Source organism: Carcharodon carcharias, chromosome 13, assembly GCF_017639515.1.
Source record: "Carcharodon carcharias isolate sCarCar2 chromosome 13, sCarCar2.pri, whole genome shotgun sequence".
NCBI classification, from domain to species: Eukaryota; Metazoa; Chordata; class Chondrichthyes; order Lamniformes; family Lamnidae; genus Carcharodon; species Carcharodon carcharias.
This window is the reverse complement of record NC_054479.1, coordinates 100161580-100176499: the sequence shown is the minus strand read 5'-3', so window position 1 is coordinate 100176499 and position 14920 is coordinate 100161580. Positions and strand designations below refer to the sequence as shown.

Here is a 14920-nt window from a genome sequence, read left to right as displayed (position 1 = left end):
GTTTCCAAGGAGTGAGAGGCTGGACCATCACTTTGGTTTGAAGGCTGCACAGAGCACAGGGAACAGGCCCTGGACTGAGACACCTGCCTTTACCTTGTGCAGAAAGGTTTCACATCTGCGTGACAAGAACACTGCTCAAGGAACTATAGGCAGGGAGACATTCTTGGGAGTTTGTTGACAATAGTGAACATTATGTACAAGTGAGTAACACCCGTGAGCAGACTGTGCAACCAATTCTCCTTAACTTTACTTACCCTGCCACTAGGTCTTGGTGCTCCCCGGACATCCACAGTCTAGGTAGAGGCAGCCTGCTGACTGTGGCGCCCTGTCTGTGACGACCTTGGCAGGCAACCTCTGGAGGGCCGCGGTTATAGTCCTGCTGTGTGCCGGTGACGCCCTCCTTGGCCTGTGGAGCTGGAGCTGCTGAGGTCACAGGAAGAAAGGAATAGGATAGACTGGATACTCTCAGAGTCACCTGGATGGATGGGCCTAGGATGTGCACCTGCTGATCCTTCACCCTATGGGTGCCCAGGGGCCTGAGGCTGACTCCCTTGAGGAGCAGTGGTAGCTTGAGTGAGATCGAGTTGCCTGGCACCCATCTCACGTACACATGGAGGCCAACTAGGGCATCAGCGATAGAGTTGAGCCCACGCAGCAGTGCTGGAATGAAGTCCTGGACCAAAGTCTCCATGGTGGTCGCCATCCTGCCAGTGTTGATCTCAGTGTGTTGGCATGCATTGCTATCACCTCAGAGTGAAGGCGGACGGACTTCTCCATCGTGCCTTGCAATGTGAGGAGTGCAGCGGACATCCTTTCCTTACGTCCCTAGCTTGCCTTTGCAGCTCCAACAACTGTGAAGTGACTGAGTCCAGAGGCTCATCAACAGACCCTGACTCAGCAATGTTCTAGCTTCCAGCAGTCTTCCGAGTGCTGGGGACCTGGGAGGTCTCTGCCTCCGCCACCACAGGATTGGATGCTGTGATGTGCTCACCAGATTGTGATCCTGGGGTTACTCTAAAGCTAAGTCCCACCGTCTCTGCGTCTCTGCGCTGGTGGAGGGTGTGGGTCAGCGCTGTGACAGGACTTCAGGGAGGGTGCCTCCAGATTCCTCTTAGAACTTCTTCGGGTCTTGATTGGAGGCCCTGGGTCATGGACTCTGTCGGCTGTTCAGCAGATGTGCCTGCGAAAACAAGGGGAGATAATTAGTGCATGGCAGTGGCCTGTGAAACAAGACACATCACTCATGGCATGGCTGTCTTATGCTTGTTGCCTGTTGGATCCTCACTTGGTAGAGCACCGCCGACCTTACCGTCAGCATAGGAATGGTCCAGATCCTCGCCAGCCAGCTGGATAGCTCTGTTTTCAAAGTCCGTGAGGCCCTTGATTTTGGATATTCCACCACCGGTCTCCGATCTTCCCCTCTCATTGTGTGCCAGCTTGTCCTGCATGAAGAGAGACTGGCAGACCGGTGAATGAGAAGCCCACCTACCATGGAAATGGTGTGTTTCCCGTGAATACATAAAGCGTAAGCAGGACAACTGCCAGGCCAGATGATAAGTATGCCTGACCTGTGTGGGTGCTGAGTGGTCCCACGGACAGGATGAGGACAATGACGGTGAGTGTGACAGAGTGAATGATGATGTCCCTTGAACTGGCAGTGAGTGAGGGCCCTGTGAATGTGTGATGGGTTTGTGAATGTGTGAGTTGAGAATGATGAGAAGAGTGACTTACCCTGGTGGAATGGAAGAGATCATTCATCCTTTTGCAGCACTAGGTGGCTGTCCTCTTTTGAAGGGCACCAGCACTAACCACCGCTGCCACTGCCTCCCAAGCCGGGTTAGAGCTGTGGCTGCCCATTCTGCGGCCAGAGCAAGGGTAGAGGACATTCTGGCAGGTCTCCGTGGTATCCAAAAGGTGCTCGAAGGACATGTCACTGAACCTGGGGGCTGCAATCTTTTTCAGTTACAGGGCCATATCTTCTGTGCAGCAGTGGTGGTCTGGGAGCGCTGAGATGTGTGCTTGCGCTGGGCTTTTAATATGGTGCCCGGCATGATGCAGTGGTGAGGGATGGTGGGTGGGCGAATGAGATGCCGTCTGCCGTGGAAACAGTGTGTTTCCCCAGAGTGCATAAATAATGTGGTGGGCTTGGGACAATATGGTCTGTAAGCCTGCCATCGTGGTAAAATGTTGTTTTACCTGCCCGCTACCACACGGTGCAAATCTGGAATGATTCCGTCCTTAGTCCCAGTTGTTTTGAATATTAGCCCCTCTAGCCCTGACCCCTCACATCCTTTCGTGCCCCCGCACTAACCACCCCCCCCCCCCCCCAACATTGGCATCTACCTGAAAATCTGGAAAATTGCCCAGGTATGCCCTGTCCATAAAAAGCAGGACAAATCCAATCCGGCCAACTAATGCCCCATCAGTCTACTCTAAATCACCAGCAAAGTGATGGAAGGCATCATCAACAGTGCTATCAAGTGGCACTTACACAAACATAACCTGTGCACTCATGTTCAATTTGGATTCTGCCAGTGCCACTTGGCTCCTGACCTCATTACAGCCTTGGCCCAAACATGGACAAAAGAGCTAAGCTCAAGGGATGAGGACAAAGTGGCTTGTTTGCTGCGCACCCCATCAACCACCTTAAACATTCACTTTCTCCACCTCTGACTTACGGTCGCAGCAGTTTGAACCAACCACAAGGTACACTGCAGCAATTTGCCTAGGGTTCTTCAACAGGAGCTTCCAAACCCACAGCCTCTAGCCCCAGAAGTATAAGGGCAGCAAACACATGGGAACACCACTACCTGCAAGTTCCTCTCCAATTCAGTCACCATCCTGACTTGGAAATTTATTTCCATTCCTTCACTTTCTCTGTAACAAACTGTGGTCTCCTCTACATTGGAGAGACCAAACGTAAACTGGGCGACCGCTTTGCAGAACACCTGCGGTCTGTCCGCAAGAATGACCCAAACCTCCCTGTCGCTTGCCATTTTAACACTGCACCCTGCTCTCTTGCCCACATGTCTGTCCTTGGCTTGCTGCATTGTTCCAGTGAAGCCCAACGCAAACTGGAGGAACAACACCTCATCTTCCGACTAGGCACTTTACAGCCTTCCGGACTGAATATTGAATTCAACAACTTTAGATCTTGAACCATCTCCTCCATCCCCTTTTTGTTTCTTCCCCCTTCCTTTTGTTTTTTCCAATAATTTATATAGATTTTTCTTTTCCCACCTATTTCCATTATTTTTAAATCTCTTATGCCCCCCACACCCACTAGAGCTATATCTTGAGTGCTGTACCATCCATTCTTAATTAGCACATTCGTTTAGATAATATCACCAACTTCAACACTTCTGTGTTCTTTTGTTCTGTTGTCTGTGACATCTTTTGATGATCTGCTTCTATCACTGCTTGCTTGTCCCTACAACCACACCACCCCCTCCACTTCTCTGCACTGACTCAAACCGCCACCCCCCACCTTAAACCAGCTTATATTTCACCCCTCTCCTTAGATTCATCCAGTCCTGTTGAAGGGTCATAAGGACTTGAAACGTCAACTCTTTTCTTCTCCGCCGATGCTGCCAGACCTGCTGAGTTTTTCCAGGTAATTCTGTTTTTGTTTTGTACATACCCACACCACCAGGACTCTAGCGGTTCAAGAATGTGGCTCAGCACCCCCTTCTCAAAGGTAATTAGGAATGGAGAATAAATGCTGGTCTTTCTGATGAAAGAATAAGAAATATCACACCACAGGAACAAAACATACCCATGAGTTGGGGTGGATGCAGAGAAGAAGAGTGACACGATTAAAAATAAAAAGGGAATGAATTATGAAGAAATATTGGAAATGCTGAAGTTTGACAGTCTGGTAGAAACTTTAATGAATGCACATTTTAAACGTCATGCTCGTGCTCAACTTATCTTCACCATTGTTATTCCTTTCTTTCACTCTGGAAAAAAAGTATTTGTTTAACTTTACTTTTAAGAAATAAAATCATAAAATGCTGGAAACACAATTAAGGAGGAATCTTGTAAAGTGAAATACAATTCTTTATTTTATAGCGAAGGTAAACCCAGCATCTTCAAATTAAACAAGGAAAATAGCAGCAGGTAACAGTTTATGTTTTGTTGAATGTGTATTGAAAACTGCTGTTTGGAGTAATTGCTTTATTCAAAGGGCAATGAACATTTAAAATAACTTACCAGGCATTGGAGCAGAGATATTAACATTTAAAGTCATTATAACTGAACGATGTAATGGAAGAGTTGGGACACCAGAGAGCAATAAATTTGAATGGGCTAAATGGTCTTTTCTTATTCATGACTTCTTTTATCTTTTTATGTTCTCAAAAGTAAAAAAAAATAATACAGATGCTGGAAATCTGAAATTCTAACAGAAAATGCTGGAAATACTCAGCAACTCAGGCTGGAGGGAAACAATGTTTCCTTTAACACTGTTTTTCCCCATAGATGCTGCCTAAGCTGCTGAGTATTTCCAGCATTTTATGATTTTATTTCTTAAAAGTAAAGTTAAACAAATACTTTTTCTCAGAGTAAAAGAAAGGAATAACAATGGTGAAGATAAGTTGAGCACGAGCATGATGTTTAAAATGTGCATTCATTAAAGTTAGACTGAGCAACACCAGGAGAAATCTATCTTCTTGGAGTTGCACATTGGGATGATAGAAATTGGAGGAAGGAGGCATTTGGAAATTGGGAGGATGTGAGAGAGGCTCTCGTTATGGGTGACATGGGGCCTGAGAGCCTTTGGGACGGAATGTGCTTGAAAAAAATGTTGTGGAGGTGGGGAGGAAAGGTCTGGAAAAATTAAGGAGGATCTTTGTTGGAGGATCATTCTGGGAAAGAGTTGGTGTCACAGCACTGGGGGAGGTGTCTCTGGGCGGAATCACTTGCTTCAGTTTGCAGTGGGTGTCAAGGCGGGCAGGGGGGAGAATTCGGTGTTGGGGCAGAAATTGGTTTCACGCCGGCGTGAAATCACAGTGGGCTTGTCCGATGGTGTCCTCCATCCCGCTGGAGGCCAGCATGAACCTGATTTGTAATCCGCTAATGGGGTGCAAAGTAAGGCCTGACCTGAACCAACCCCCTAATTTACTGTTACGCTGGTGGGAAAACACGCCTGGGCAAATGTGATATGCAGAAGTCGGGACTTAACTTTAGGGCCTTGCTCAGATAGTGGACACCCGAGGAAAAGATGATATTGGAGGCCTACAGCTACTGAACCCTAGAGGAACATGTGCATCCCATGGTGGGTGGATCCTCATTCACGTGTCTCCGTCACAAAGCAGCTCTCAGAAGGTAGGAGGTGTCCATGCAGCAGCTTTGACTTCGCTGAGGCTCTGGGACTTCATAGACTTCATTGTGGGCTTGCACTATCTTCCATGGTCTCTGTTGATGCTTCAGGCCTGCTTTGGAACTTCATGGACTTCACCATGGGCTGGAACAGATGATTGGTGAAGGGTGGTGGGAGGGAAGAGGAAGGTGTACCTGGGGGGGGGGGCGGGTGGGGGGGAGGGTTATTTTTGGTTGGGGGGAAGGTGTTGGAGGGGGTTAATTTGGGAGTGGGGTGAAGTTGTCAGGGCAGGTAAGGTTGGGGGGGGGGGTTGCAAAGGTGTTGGAGGGGTGGGGTGGTGAGGGAAGGAGGGAGTCTGAAAGGGAGAATGTGTAAATGGGGAGAATGGTGTAAGGGGTCAGGGAGTTGTAAGGGAGGAAGTTTGAGGGGGGAAGGTGTTCAGGGCAAGGAGGAAATCTGGAGGGGGGAGAGGGAGGTGTCTGGGAGGAAAAGAGAGTCTGGAGGGGGGAAAGTTGTCTGGGGGGGAGCAGAGGGGAGGAGGGAGTCTGAAGAAGGGAAGGTGCCTGGAGGGTGGAGGGAGTATGGGGGGAGGAAGGAATAAGTGTGGAGGAGGTGTAAGGGGGGAGGAATGTATTGCAGGATGTAATGTCCAGGTTAATGTGCAAGGGAGGGATTTGTGGAGTCAATGACTGCTTCCTGGAGAGCAAACTCAGGGGGGCTGTAGTAGGAGGGGTTGGTTGGGGGGGGCAGAGGATATTATAATAATAGATGCTCTGGAGTGATCTTAAGGTTATAATCCTATGCAAATAAAATAAAAGCAAAATACTGCGGATACTGGAAATCTGAAACAAAACCAGAAATAGCTGGAAAAACTCAGCCGGTAAGGTGAGGGTGAGATGATATTGGTAGAAGGGATGGTAAGGGTGGTTGGTGGGGATACGGAGATAAACATGGACACGAGGTGGGAAGGAGGAGGATTGGGGAGATCAATGTGGGTGGGGGGTGGGATTTTCAGGAAGGTAGGGAACATGCAAATTCACCTGGGTGTACTGGATTGACAAGGGTTCGGGTTGGAAGGTTAGACTGGGGAGATGGAAAACTATGCTGGGGGGACCTCCGGATATGGGGAGAAGGTCATGGGTGACTCGGAGAGGGGAAATGGTAGGGGAGCTCATGAGGATTTTGACCACTATCATCTTTTCAGAATCGAAAGTGAGTGGAGCCTCGTGTTGGACGGGCACAGGTGCTGCATGGGTGTGCAGTCATTGGGTGGGTGGAGATGCAGGTTGGCTCAGATGGACAGCTGAAAGAGAACCCCAGCAGGCAGCATTGAAAATGCTCAATACAGTGAGATGAGTGTGATGGATAAAGGCTCCGCGTGTGTGGGAGAGCGCTTGCATAAAGTTCCGAAAGGCTCTGACATGTACACTTCTGCCTTCAGAATCGCTCGTGGTGCGGCTGCGTGCAGCTGAACTGGTAGAGGAGTGGGGGGATTCTGGGGGAACACTCACGAAGCCTGTAAATTAAGCTGAAAGACAACATTACAGGTTATTCAGTGAAAGTGAATATATTTTCAGATTATAAAGTGACAAAATGTGTTCACCCATGCAATCATTTGTGATTAGAATTTCTTAACATTTCTAGGCCCACCACTTCTTCTAGGTGCTGCCCTGACATCTACAGCAAGGGTGGAGACAGCCTGTGCAAAGGTTGGCCCTGTTGCCTCTGATTACTGTAGTATGCATCCTCTGGACAGTCGAGGCCTTGAGGCCCTCCGCCTTCTTTGTCTGTTCTTTTGTGGACCAGCTGCTCCCTCTGTGATGACAGAAGATAGGTTGAAGGGGTCACAGACAAAGGGGACTTGGAGGGAGCGGACAGCCTCAGAGGTGTCCAGCTGCTGCTTCTCCTCCCTCTGGGTGCCTGAGACCCCTGGCCTGACTCCTTGAGGGAAGGCACACCTGGAGGGATGCCGAGTTGCCCCGTTTCCCTCTCGCGTTGCCACTGCAGAAAGGCACCCATGGCTACCGCAATGGAGTGCAAGTCTGTGCGTTTCTCTGTATTCTGCTGGATCAGGGTCTCCATGGGGTCCGCCATCCTCCCCATGGAGATCTCCATACACGCACATGAGGGCACCACTTCATCAGAGAGCAGATGGACACACTCCTCCGACTCACATGCCACTCTGTTGAAGGCTTCCAACGCCTCTGCATGATGTTCCTCTGCCTTCTTCTGACTTCTCATGATGATTTGGAAGGCCGAATCCAGGGGCTTGTCTTCTGACTCAGTCTGATAGATGCCTCTTCCCCAGCAGTCTTCTGACTGCCTTCTCCTGCGCACATGTGTCCACGTGGTGACCACCAGATTGTGAACCTGAGCCTGCTCTACATCTAGGTTCCTCCGAGCTGTGTGTCTCTGTGCAGGTGGCGGGTGTGGGTAAGCGCTGTAACTGGTCTTCCAGGCTGCTTAATTCCAGTTCTTCTAAGGAGGAGGTCTCCTTTTGGCTGGAGGTGAGGACATGGATGGAGTTGAGGGATTGGCTGGCTGAGGGTGTCGGTTGCTTGACAGAACTCCCTGTGAACCAAAGTAGATATAATTAGTGCATGGCAGCAGAGTCAAAAGCAGGAGAGAGAGCACTCACAGTTGCGTTGAGAGAGGGATAATGTAGTGCAGAATCCTCCAGTGGGTGTTCACCTCCGACCTCACCATCGCCACAGGCAGGGTCCAAGTCCTCACCAGTCAGCACAATGGCATGCTCCTCAAAATGAGTGAGGGGCCTAATCCCTAGTCTGGGACTTCTCCCTCCTGCTGTGAACCAGCTTCTCCTGCATGAAAACGAATGGAGAGAGGGTGAGCAGGACATATGACATGACAGATGATAAGGATGCGTGGAACATTTGTGTGGTGAGCGGAGCCATGGACGGGATGAGGACACGAGCTCTAGAGAATATGAGCCTGATGGAGATGTGAAGGTGTGTCTGAGAGTTAGCGGTATTGTCTCTTGAGGTGTGAGATCCCTGTGGATGTGTGATGGGTTTGGGAGTGTGTGTTGAGAGTGATGCGGTTGTTGACTTAACCTGGTGAAATAGATGAGATCCTTCATTCTCTTCCTGCACTGGATGGCTGACCTCCTCTGTGCTGCAGCACTTACTGCCGCTGCCAACGCCTCCCAGGCTGGATTGTGGCTCTGGTGGACCTTCTGCGGACAGAACAAGGGTAGAAGACATTGTAGTGGCCTTCCACTGCATCCAACATGTGCCCCAGAGAGGCGTCACTAAATTTGGGGGTTACCATCGTCTTTGCTTTCAGGCTACCTGTTGCCTGGAGCAGTCCTGATCTGTAGACATGAAGTAGGCATGTGCTTTAAATATGGCGCCGGGAGCGAAGAAACTTGAGGTTACAGCATGGCGGGCAAATCTAAGCCCGCCCGCCAATGATTCAGTGTGCTTCTCATGAATGTATTATTAATGATGAGCAGACAATACGGTGCAAAAACCCACCATTGTAGCCGGCAGGTAAAACGTCATTTTTCATGCCCACTAATGCACTTAGTGCAATTCTAGGATGATTTTGCCCTCTATCTTGTGAGCACTTGGGAAGGTATTTGAGCCAGGTAACAGACTGGATCAATGAGGACCTAGCGCATTGTGAGCAGTGGGTGGCAGTGAGTTATTTTGTGGCAGGTGTTGGAAGTATGGGCATTAAGGAACATAAGGACCCTAGGAGTAGCTGCATGTACAAGAGGAAAGGACTTGACATGGCTTAGGGAGGCTTAAAGCGACATTTCCTTCCCAGTTGTAGATCAGACATAACTTGTAAACTTGCTGAAAATATTCCAATTTCAATATTTTGGTCAGATACTTTCAAAGTAAAAAGCAGATATCTGCATGTAATTTTTAAAAATGTCATAAATTAGTATATTGAAATGGCATTATTTTAAATCTGTTCTGAGTAAGCAGCACAGATCCTGTGGGGACAGAGATCAAAAGTTACATTTTCCAAACTTTTCCTCATGACTGAGCTTCGAGAATTTGGGCAAAAGGCCAGAAGGCCTCACAGGATTTCCCTTCCATTAAAATAAATGGATGGAAAAGGAAAATCTTGTTTTGTACTCCTGGTTGATGAAGCTCAATGCTGAGAGTGCAAAACATAGAATAAACCTTAATGCAGCCAGATATCAAATCAAAACATTTAAAATGAGGATATAGCTCAAGTTTGAAGGGGCAGGTCGTCCAAAAATGCATACAATATTTTTGGCGCTTCAGCAATTATCACCATTGTACAACCTCTGAGTTTCATTGGCAACAAATATGGTACAATAAATCCTTTTGCTCAAACTTTAACAAAGATGTTCAATTGTTTTTGGGAAGGCAACATGCTTCACATTACATGGGAAAAGGACATGGTGGTATTCTTTGAGTTGGGAAAAAGAGGCAGAAAACCTCAGATTGGATGGGTTATAGGAAGGAGAGGCATCATGCAGGTCCTTGGTAGGTGGAAAGGAGAGACTGAATGCCAGAGGTCTTGGGAAGTGGGAAAAAAACAACATCTGGAGGCAATGAAGAGAGGTGAGGTTGCAGATCACCAAATTAGCAAGGATAGACATCATGCTACAAGCCTGGGTAATGAGAAGGAGAGATCTGGGAAGTGGGAAATAGAGACAACTGCCACAATTCTTGGAACGGGATAAGAGGGACAGCATCAACATGGCATGTTCCATAGTGGCAGGTAAGAGGAGAGGGGATCTATTGAATGGTTTGCTGGATGAGGATATTTCCAGTTACTTGGTAGAGGCTATTAATTTATTTGGAGATTTCTTAGAAGCTGTTTATGGTGCCATACTCATTAACAGTCCTGGCTGAATTATAGAAAAAACTATTGTTAATACAGGAATTTTTAGTTAGATTGAAGGAAAAAAGTTTTTTTTGTAATTTAACTAAATATGAATTTTATTTTTACATAGAAATAGAAACCTTAAGTTCTGTTTCATTTTTATTTGCTTGTTCCTTCTTATAAAAGACTCAAAAGGATTATATGAGGGTGTTTGTTTCCACAGATGTGGAGAAATATTGGCCATTGTTTGATTAGCAGCTTTTTGATATAAATTATTTTTTCTATGATCCCTTTTGTCAATGTCTCAATGTTTATTTGCACAAGGTTGAGAGGTGTCAAGTGGCTAAAGCTTCTATTATTAATACTTTAATGCTCTGTTTGATTGACACTATTATAGGATTGCTATTTTGGTTTTATATTGTAGTTATAGATTTTGTTTCCAAACAACTATGAATGTGTTTTTTCTAAGCAGTATCATGTATGCCATTGTTACTATAGCATTCATTGGTTCTGTACATGGTGTATACAGGGTGAATGGGCACAGAAGGGCCATGAGTTGACATGGAAGGTATGAGGGGCCATTGGGAGTGATGGGAGCATGCATTTGCATTAGATTGGCATGGGGGCATGGAGGTGGCATGAGGAGTAGATGATGGGGTGTAAGCAATCAGTGCTGGAGGCCCAGTATGTAACCAGACAATTGGGACAAAGTCCAAGATAACTGAGGTGGATCTTTTAACCAGTCCACTTTGACATTCAGCAGCCCCTTGGGATCACTTCCAATCTGCTTCCGGGGTGGTGGACCTGACTCTAGCAAACCCCTCCTCCTTCAAGTTAGGAAATTTCCAATGTGAGTGAAAATCTGGCCCTATATCTTTCAGGCTATGTAGCTGATATATGATTTTTAGAACCTGTAACATTGAGTACATGTTCCTTATAAGCAAAACTTGTTATCTCCTCCCATTGTCCCAGGGAACTGTCATTGTGTGGTGCATTAATTGGAGCTAGTTTACCCCTTTGCTCATTCCTCCTTACTTTCAAATTCTGGAGGAGGTAGATCACAGAGAGCATTGCCAGACAGGTATTTGCCCTTTTTCTTGAGAGGAAATACAGCGGTCCTTTTCAGCTGGTTAAGGCACTCACTGCTTATTAAGTGCAGGCAATAAAGTACTTTCTGAAGGAAAGTTCGCATAAAGCAAGGTTCCACAAACAGCAATGAGATGATGAAATATTCTATGTTTTTAATGATTTTGCGTCTGCATTTCAAAAGCATAGAAACTGTCCACAGGAGCTAAACGCTCTCTGCAGCTAAAGTTGAGGTGACTCACCTACTCTGGGGCTGAAGCAGATGGCCAGGCCTGACAGGGGAAACTTCTTGCAGGCATTTCTAACATTGTTATTCACTTAATAATTTTCTTCTTTCAGCTCCTCCCATTTTACCTTGTGTCGCCACAACGCTGGTTGATCATCCTTCTCTATCTCCTCCTCTCAGTCATCCATTCTTCCTCCAATCCCACTGCATTTAAGCCTCTCGCCACCTCATCTTTCCATCTGGTCTTATGCCTCCTTCTCCTTCTTGCTGGCAGTGCCATCTCCAGCAACCACCTTATCACATTTCCTCTCTCTCTCCACAACAGATAATCATACCTTTTCAATCTCTTCTCAGCTACTTTCTTCGCTGCTGCCTTAATATTCACTGACTCCCTAATGTGCTTGTTCCTAATGTTGTCCTTTCTCATTACTCCATCGTTCCAGTTGTCGCTCTCTTCTTGACGTTGCCCAAGTTCCTGAACGAAATAACAAGTCCAGTCTCACGACTACCATGTAGATCCTTCCTTTCAGTTTCAGTGATACTTTTCATTCATAACATTCCACTGCACTTTGTCCAGTTACTCCAAACAGAGCTAAGTCGCTGCTTAGGGCCGAATTTTCACTCCAAAGTCGGGATTCCACAAACCCGACTCAGGAGAAAGTGCCCCGAATCTTCGGATTTTTGTTCCGGTGGGTGGGGGGAAGGTGTTGCTAACTGGAGTTGGGCTCCCCCGCTGGAAATGGTGCAGAGGCAACCACAAGGGTTGCCAGGTGCCAAGGCGGGCTGTTTAAAAGGCCCGCCTTGGTGCTCTGGGACTTTGCCCCAGTTACAATAGAAACAACGAAGCGAAAAATAGCCCACTCACCCCACTCCCTCACTCCTCTCACACATTTTTCATGTACTATCCATGCCACCTTATGGCTCCTACCCATCCCCTACGGCACCCTTCATGCCAACCACTCACCCCCATGGTCCTTTATAGCCCCTATGCCAACCTAGTGCCAACCTATGCTCCCCTCAACCAGCACCCTCTGCCCTTATGCCCTCCATGCCACCTCACCCAGTACCTACCATGGGCAGAACTCAGGAGCCAGGGTAAGATGAAATAAAGTTCTAAGTGTCTACTGCAGACTTCGCTATATTTAAACAAAAAATTCTTATCGATAACTTAAATCCATTCAAATATTTAATCCCTTATAAAAACAAACACTTCCTTTAAGTACTTATTCCATAATGAAAACAAATATTTGTATGCATAGCCCCACATCAAAGACAGCTAATCTCTTTACAACTGGTTGGAGCTGTCAATCAAGCTGTGAACTTACAGACACCACCACCCAAACTATGATAATGATAGGTTGTGTAAGCAGTCACACAGCACTAATCGTTATGTCACTAAATTGTGAAATAGCAGAAACTGATTTTTTTTCAACTGTAGGCTGAAATGTTTTATTTCAAAAATTTAAAGGGACCTGGCAATTTACATGATTTGGCTGTTTGATATTCCGCATTACTTATCCGCTTTTTACACATATTCATGTCTACTCTTATCAATCCCAAGAGGCACCTGACCTCTCCAAAAGGGGCACCTGACCTCTCTCAAAAGGCATCTTATCTCTTCAAATAACTCTGGCAGCTTCAGACTTTTTCTCAAATACCTAACGCCCAAAAGCTGTGTTTTGGAAATCCCAGTAACAAATTTGGACCTGTTTGATGGCAGCTGCACCTTTACTCTGATCCTCTTCCCTAGGCTCAAATTGACAGTCCATTTATAGTGTCTTTGGTCTACTGATCTTCATACCCCTGTTTTCCAGTGCAGTTCTCCAGATACTCAGCCTTATTCTCCTCATCCCCACCACATAGCTCAATTGTGATTCATTTAACGAATAAGTTTAAATAATTTTATGAACTGATGTTTTATTATTTATGTTGGAACCATTTGCTGAATTTCTGCAAAGGTTGTTTTAACCTCGCACCATAAGTTCTGAGAAAGATCAGTGGAACCTCCAGAGCAATAGCTAAATTGGCCATTTGTACGGTGTCTCCAGGTGATCTGCTGATCTTACATTAGTGTTACTGTGGGAGATCAGGAGAACCCCAACCAAGCATCTGTTTTTAGTACTACATTGCAGGGCATTTTTGAAAAGTATTGATCTAATTGGTTCTCATTCCATGGTTACAAATAATAATTGCCACCTATTTTCAAATGTATTTTCTCTGAATTTCAGGACTTCCTGGGCCAAGCATTCTGCACATTGGGAGAGATAGTTGGTTCACAGGGAAGCAGACTGGAAAAACCCCTCGTGTAAGTAAAACAGTCTATATTGGTGACAAAAGGATACAGTCGACCTGGAAAGTACTACAATGAAACCTTGTACAATGTTTATGTATAGATGGTTAGCTTTCGATTTGCATGAGATATTGAAATACATTTGCTGCAAAATTTGCATCTTTGGCACCTGTTTTCTGAGCTATGAGAGCCCTCCTAGGTTTAAAATGACGTTGTTGGTGCGCGCATACACTTCTGATGCAAATTGTGGCAAATGGGATATTGGTGAGGACATTGTTACATGTGCGGCCATGCAGAACATGATCTCAGTCAGCATGTAATACTGATTTGACATCAGTGCTGTAATTTTGAACCTCAATGCTCCACAATGTTAATCACAAAAGGTTGCTTCTTGAAGGGATTATCAACTACTTAAAGGTTAGTTGCTGATTGATTTCTGTTGGTTGTTGTTGCCATTGCAAAGGTGGTTGGTACTTTCTAGAGTTGTTTAAAGTTTCTACGTCTACAAGGAATAGTGTGACATGCGCTGAGCGATCCTGTCCTGAGTTCCAGGATTCTGCACTAACTGGTTGCTCCCAGGTATACATGCATTATAGGTGATCACCTTGGAATGCAGCATAACTTGGAGAATGAATAGAGGGCATGCAGAGCAGGGCAAGTTGCTGGAAAATGGCTAGGGAGCAGGGAGAGAAATGCCCTCAGTAGGAGGCTATACTTGCCCAGGGAGCATTTGTGTCCTACCTGAAATTCAGCAAGGACTGGTGTGTGAGACGTCTGCACTACTCTCAGGACATCCTCATTGAAAAATGCCACCTTCTACATACGCATACCCTTGACGTTCAATGGCATTACCACCACTGAATTCCCCACTATCAACAGTCTGGAGGTTACCGTTGACCAGAACTGAACTGCACTAGCCACATAAATACTGTGACTACAAGAGCAGGTCAGAGGCTAGGAATCCTGCAGTGAGTAACTCACCTCCTGTCCACAATCTACGAGGCACAAATCAGGAGAGTGATGGAATACTCTCCCCTTGCTTGGATGAGTGCAGCCCCAACAACAGTCAAGAAGCTTGACACCATTCAGGACAAAACAGCCCACTTGATTGGCACCCCATCCACAAACGTTCACTCCCTTCACCACCGACATACAGTGGCAGCAGTAT

General features: G+C 46.4%; 1 protein-coding gene across 4 annotated transcripts in view; it reads left to right on the top strand.

The window, feature by feature from the left end:
* The window catches only part of LOC121285733 (copine-8), a 755949-nt gene that overhangs the window by 125248 nt on the left and 615781 nt on the right, over nucleotides 1-14920 (top strand). For all 4 annotated transcript variants that reach the window (XR_005944761.1, XM_041202466.1, XM_041202465.1 and 1 more), the window contains exon 6: nucleotides 13691-13767. Coding sequence is in view for 3 of the 4 variants with exons in the window: in XM_041202466.1 (XP_041058400.1) it covers nucleotides 13691-13767 (77 nt within the window). In the remaining variant the exon portion in view is untranslated. The remainder of the gene's footprint in view (nucleotides 1-13690; nucleotides 13768-14920) is intronic.